This window comes from Echinops telfairi, unplaced genomic scaffold (genome assembly GCF_000313985.2).
Source record: "Echinops telfairi isolate 266 unplaced genomic scaffold, ASM31398v2 ScPeMD7_5;HRSCAF=22, whole genome shotgun sequence".
Classification (NCBI taxonomy): Eukaryota; Metazoa; Chordata; class Mammalia; order Afrosoricida; family Tenrecidae; genus Echinops; species Echinops telfairi.
The window spans coordinates 10,724,318-10,729,730 of NW_022103901.1; the positions used below are offsets into that span (position 1 = coordinate 10,724,318).

Genomic DNA, 5,413 nt, shown 5'->3' on the forward strand with positions numbered 1-5,413 from the left:
ACACAGGTTACAATAACACCCACACAGGTTACAACCACCACACAGGGGACATCAGAGGTCATGTCCACACTCTTCCCCACAGAGGGCCCGGCCACATTGCGCAGCACCTCTGCTACAGAGGGGACATCAACTAGTCTGCCCGCACCATTCCTGAGTACCAGCAGGACAACCCCTACACCTAGTACAGCCAGCCCTTCTCCAACCGGAGCCACCGGTACAGTTAGCACAACAGGCATCAGCTCAGCCGGGACTGGGAACAGTACTCCAGGGAGCCCCACAAACACCTCTCCATCTTCCCCCACTGTCCCAGACACCGAAACCACATCGCGTGTCACAACACACACTGCCACAGCGGTTAAGAGCACTACATTGGCAACTACACAAAGCACTCCTAGCCCTCCTCTCACTACATCCATTCCCTTTACCTCATCGGTGTCTTCCTCAGAGCCTGTGTTGAATACATCGACCCATGCTCCCGGGCCTTCAGAATCCTCTGTGCCCCCCACTTCTCTCCCAGAGAGTGCGCCTCTCATCACCACCGCTTACCACAACACTAGCAACTTCCGAAACTTCACTACCAAGTTACCGTCGTCGTCATCATCACATTCGCCCCGGTCAACACTATTTACTCTTAAAACATCTGTCTCCACCCCCAGCTTCTTCCCCTCCACACAATTCTCAAGTGAGCCTCCCACACAAACGGCTCCCGTTGGGCTTCCTTCTCCACAGACCACCGTCCGGAACCCTGCCCCCCCGAGCTCTTTCCCCCTCTCTGCCCCCTCCTCCAGTACAGAAAAAAGAGTCTCTCCTACTCTCACTACCTTCCCGACACTCTCGACTTCTGTCACGGCCAGAACTTCTTCTGCCACCTCCCCGCTCACCAGTACCCTGACTGATACCACCCCCATCACCTTCATTTCCGCAACAACACCGTGTCCAGAGTCTATCCCAATTACTCTAGTCTCGGCCTCTCCCACCACTCCCTGTGTCGAAATGGATACCAGTCCCGGGGTTCCTACTTCTAGTGCCACCATATCATCATCCCCCTTTGCCTCTACCGTGGATAGGGCCACTTCTCAGGGTTCCCCCAGGACGAGTCCTCTCCTTCCCCCCCACGGAGAGACATCAACCTCCCTGCCTCTCGAGACCCATCCCACCAGCAAGCCTCCTAGTTCCATGGTCCCAGGGACCACCCCCACGATATCAGTTTCGACAAGCATCCGAGCGTCCACTAGTGGGTCCCAGAGGAGCACCAGCTCTGAAGCCACCTCCCCTATTCATGACTTCACGACGAAGCCCAGCGTCAGCCTTCCAAGCGACATGACGACTTCAAGCAAGTGGACCAGTCCCACCCTGCCCGTTGACAAGACTTCCACGACCTCCGTGGCCACCACCCGGGCTCCCACCACGCAGACCACCCCCGTGCCTACCTCCACCACTACCCAGTCGAGGGTGACCACCACGCCAGGTTGGCCTTCCTTCCTTCCTGTGCCCTTCTCTCCTTCTCCCGCGGAATTCCTGTGCCCCCAAGGTCAGCTCCTACCCTGAACTGTCCCCTTTTCCTCTGCTGCCCAGGTACCTGTGACAATGGTGGGTCTTGGGACCAAGGCCGGTGCCTCTGCCCCTCTGGATTCTCGGGTGACCGCTGTCAGTTCCAGGACAACAAGTGCCAGAATGGGGGCAGATGGGATGGCCTCAAATGCCTGTGTCCCAGCACCTTCTCCGGCCCCCTCTGCGAGTCCCCTGCAGAACAGGTGGATCTGGGTGAGTGGCTGGACCCACACCGTCTGGGCCTGCTCCCAGGAGCCCCACTGAGTCCTGGGGGTCAGCCTGTGGGTACTCATGATACCTTGTTCAGTCCCTCAATTCCTACTGCAGTCCTCCGTCCCCTCCTCTTTCCTCTCGTCTTCCTCCTGTCACATACCTCCTTTCTATGCTTGCCCGAAGCAGGGGGCTAGCACCTCTTTCTTTTCTGGGATCTCCTTACGATCGACCTGCTTTGAGAGTGCATTCGTGTCCAGTGCCTGCAGTAGCAAGTGAGCAAAGAACGAACAGCCCGAGGCAGACAAATCTGTCATCTTAGAGCCCTCTTGGCTAGAAGTCTTACACGGTTCTCGATGGGCTAAAGGCAGTGTGTTGGCAGGTCTGACATTCTTAATGGAGAGACTAGGGGAGGGTCAGTGCGTGGATGGCACAAGTGGTTTGTGATCAGCTGCTTACCCAAACGTTGGCAGTTCGAACCCACCCAGGGGCACCATGAAAGTGCCTGGTGTTCTGTTTCCAGAAAGTTTCGTTAAAAGTAGAAGAAGAAGAAGGAAAAAGAAACCCATGGATCAAGCTCTATGCTAACACACGTGATCACCGTGAGTTGGCGTGGGCGTGACAATAGGTTAGAGGAGAATCTTTTAGGGGAAGCTACTAGAAGCTGTCTGCATTTTTTTCCCCTCAAGACCCTCCCAACCTTTAAAGCCAGCAATGCTGCATGTCTCTGTGCCTATTCCCCCCGCCAAAGTCACATCTGTCTCCGACTGACTCTGATCTGGCCTGCCTTGAAAGACCCTGGCCCTTATAAGCAGCCCATCTAGATCACCCAGGGTCATTTCCCTGCCTTAAGGTCAGCTCACCAGCAGTCTGGATTCTGTCTGGCTAGGCCAGGACCCTATTCTCAAGTTCTCCAGAGATCTTTGTGGCCGTCACTCGGCCGACCACAGTGGGCATCCTGATTTCCAGCTCGCCCTCCCCTCAGGACAAGGCATCCCAGAATTCCTGTTTGCTGCTGCAGTTCAGTTCGTCCTTAGGGAACATGGAGAGGGCTGAGGGCGTGGGGGGCAGTCTCTGGGTGGGGGCTGCACTCAGGAGATGGTGAAGTGACCGGAGCAGGGCATGCTGTGTGCAGACACTGTGGATGCTCAAGTGGACATGGAGGTATCTGTCGATCAGCCGTTCTCCCCAGAGCTCAATGACAACACTTCTCAGGTCTACAAGGAATTCAACGCCACCTTTCAAAATCAGGTGAGGTGGGGGTTGGAGGTGAACTTAATGTCTAGAGCCTTTTCTGGACTTGAACTTGGGCCCCTGGATATCTTCAGATGGGGGGGTGGTAGGGTGGGGTAGGTTTCCGATGTGATTCCCGGAATCCTTGGCATTTCAGATACGGAAAGTTTACCAAAATGTGCCAGGGTTTCATGGCGTGGAGATCCTGTCCTTAAGGTAGGAGACCCTTCTGGGGATGAGATGGAGTGTGACGGTTGGGGAGGCGTGAAAAAGGGCTTAGAGAAAGCCTGGCGAATCTACCCCCTGCTCTGGGAGGCATCACATTTCATTCATAAACACAGTGACAGAGAGACCTGAGGGACTCGTGTCCTGGTGGTCTTGGTGGTCATTTCCTCTGCCTGTTTCTAAGGAGGGCTGCTGCCTCGTGTGGGGCGTGCAGAAAGCTTAGCGTGGAGCACGAGGCCTGGTGAAAACCCTGGGGCCCAAACTATCTATTTGGCTTGCCTCTGGCGGGCACGAGCCAGCAGAAGAGAGGCAGAGAACTGGGGAAACTGGGTTGGTGACCGTTTGCCGCAATAAAAAAGCGACTACAAAGTACCTGTCCTCCGCCTTCCCAGGAGGACAAAGTTCAAGGTGTCCGTGGCCATCTGAAAAGGATCCATGTGGTATCCCAACCCCTCACCTCTACCCCTCCCTCCTCTTCCTCCAATGAGCCGGTGGCTGGCCCTGGAGGTACCCCTCTAGGCCTGGACACTCTCTAAGATTCCCCTGCCAACCCCTTCAGGAGTGGCAGCATCGTGGTGGACTATGTGGTCCTGCTGAAGTTGCCCTTCAGCGTCCACCTGGAAAGCGAGTATGAGAAGGTGAAGACGGCGCTGAAGGAGGAGTTGCAGAATGCCAGCCAGCAGGAGACGAACTGCAGTAGCCACCAGAGTGAGCGCCAGGGCCCTGGGGCAGGAGGAGGGCCAGGGCCTCAGAGCCACTGCCCAGCCTGCTCCAGCGAAGGCAGGAGCAGGCATTCTTGGCTCAGGTGCCAGCCGGTGGTGCCTCACAGAGCTGGGGGGCACATGGAGAGAAGGCACATGGGTCTACCCCCAGCTGGACCCAGGGAGGGCAGGGCAGGGGTTCACCAGGCTCTTGGGCCCTGGGGACGAGACCCCTGACAGTTATGCACCTTGCTTCCGGGCTGGCCGGTGACACCTGATCATTACTATGGGCTGAGGGAGGTGGCGTAGTGGCTGTGCGTTGGGCTGTGATTCTGCAAGTTCCTCAGTTCAAAACCACCAACCGCTCCTTGGGAGAAAGGCAGCGCTTTCTGCCACCGTGAAGAGGGACAGTCTCGGAAACCCACAGGGGCACTTAGTTCTACTCTGTCCTCGAGGGTGGCTAGGAGTTGGAGGGAGGGAGAGAGGGAGGGAAAAGGGGCCCTCCCTGCCGCCTCCCTTCCCCAATCCCTGTATGGACAGAGCCTTCTCTGTCCCGCACTCCGAGCCTGCCCTGCTTTCCTGGCCTCACCCCATTCCCCTCCCATCTGTGTGCCCCGCCCCCCAGCTCTGTGTTTCAAGCCCGACTCCATCAAGGTGACCAACAACAGCCTGGAGGAGCTGACTCCCCAAGGTGAGTGTGTGACAAAGCTCCCAGGGGCCCCAGGAGGCCAAGACTCCCCCCAGCGACTTCTGTCCCCTGAGATTCCCAGGGGGAGGCAGCAGGGGCCTAGGTTGGAAGGCAGTGACCTTGGTCAGAAGGTGTTACCTGGGGACTAGCAGAAGGTGAGGAGAGGCTGAGGGGATGGGCCTGCCTCCCCTAAGCTAACTCCAGCGTCTACTCCACCACACCCCACACCCCAAGATGGGAAATGTCTTCTTTCCCAGCCCAGTTTCAGCGTCACTATGGTGACCTCGTGGTTCTGCCTTGGGCTGCGTGCGGTCTGCTGTTCGAAACCACCACCGGCTCCGAGGCAGAAAGACGGGGTTCTACTCCCGTAAACAGTCCGTCTCGGAAACCCACAGGGGCAGTTCTACCCTGCCCTGTAGGGTCTATGTGAGTCGAAACTGACTCGGTAGACCTGAGTTTTTTGGAGTTTTTTATAACCAGGTCCCTCATAGACCGGGTCTGGGTCTCTCGGCAACCCCTTCCTTCAACCCCCAGCCATCTGCCGCCGCGTCGTTGCCAAGGGCTACGAAGATTTCTACTTCCCTCTGGTTGAGGAGAACCAGCTCCGTTGCGTCACCAATTGCACCGTGGGCGTGGAGGGCGCCTTCGACTGTCACCAGGGCCAGTGCGTTCTGGAGCGAAGCGGTCCTGAGTGTCGGTGAGGAACGCGGGAGCCCCGCCCACCAGGCCCCGCCCTCCCCAGAGAGCCCGCCTATCAGGCTCCGCCCTCCCCAGAGAGCCCGCCCTCCCAGAGAGCCCACCCACC

General features: G+C 57.6%; 1 protein-coding gene across 1 annotated transcript in view; it reads left to right on the forward strand.

Annotated features, from left to right (window-relative positions):
* The first annotated feature begins 1,176 nt into the window (after positions 1-1,176).
* LOC101638163 (mucin-3B) overlaps positions 1,177-5,413 on the forward strand; it is a 5,618-nt gene continuing 1,381 nt past the window's right edge. Inside the window, exons 1-7 of the mRNA XM_013005433.3 lie at positions 1,177-1,471; positions 1,576-1,764; positions 2,897-3,012; positions 3,152-3,210; positions 3,779-3,927; positions 4,546-4,611; positions 5,143-5,305. Coding sequence (XP_012860887.3) covers positions 1,177-1,471; positions 1,576-1,764; positions 2,897-3,012; positions 3,152-3,210; positions 3,779-3,927; positions 4,546-4,611; positions 5,143-5,305 — 1,037 coding nt within the window. The remainder of the gene's footprint in view (positions 1,472-1,575; positions 1,765-2,896; positions 3,013-3,151; positions 3,211-3,778; positions 3,928-4,545; positions 4,612-5,142; positions 5,306-5,413) is intronic.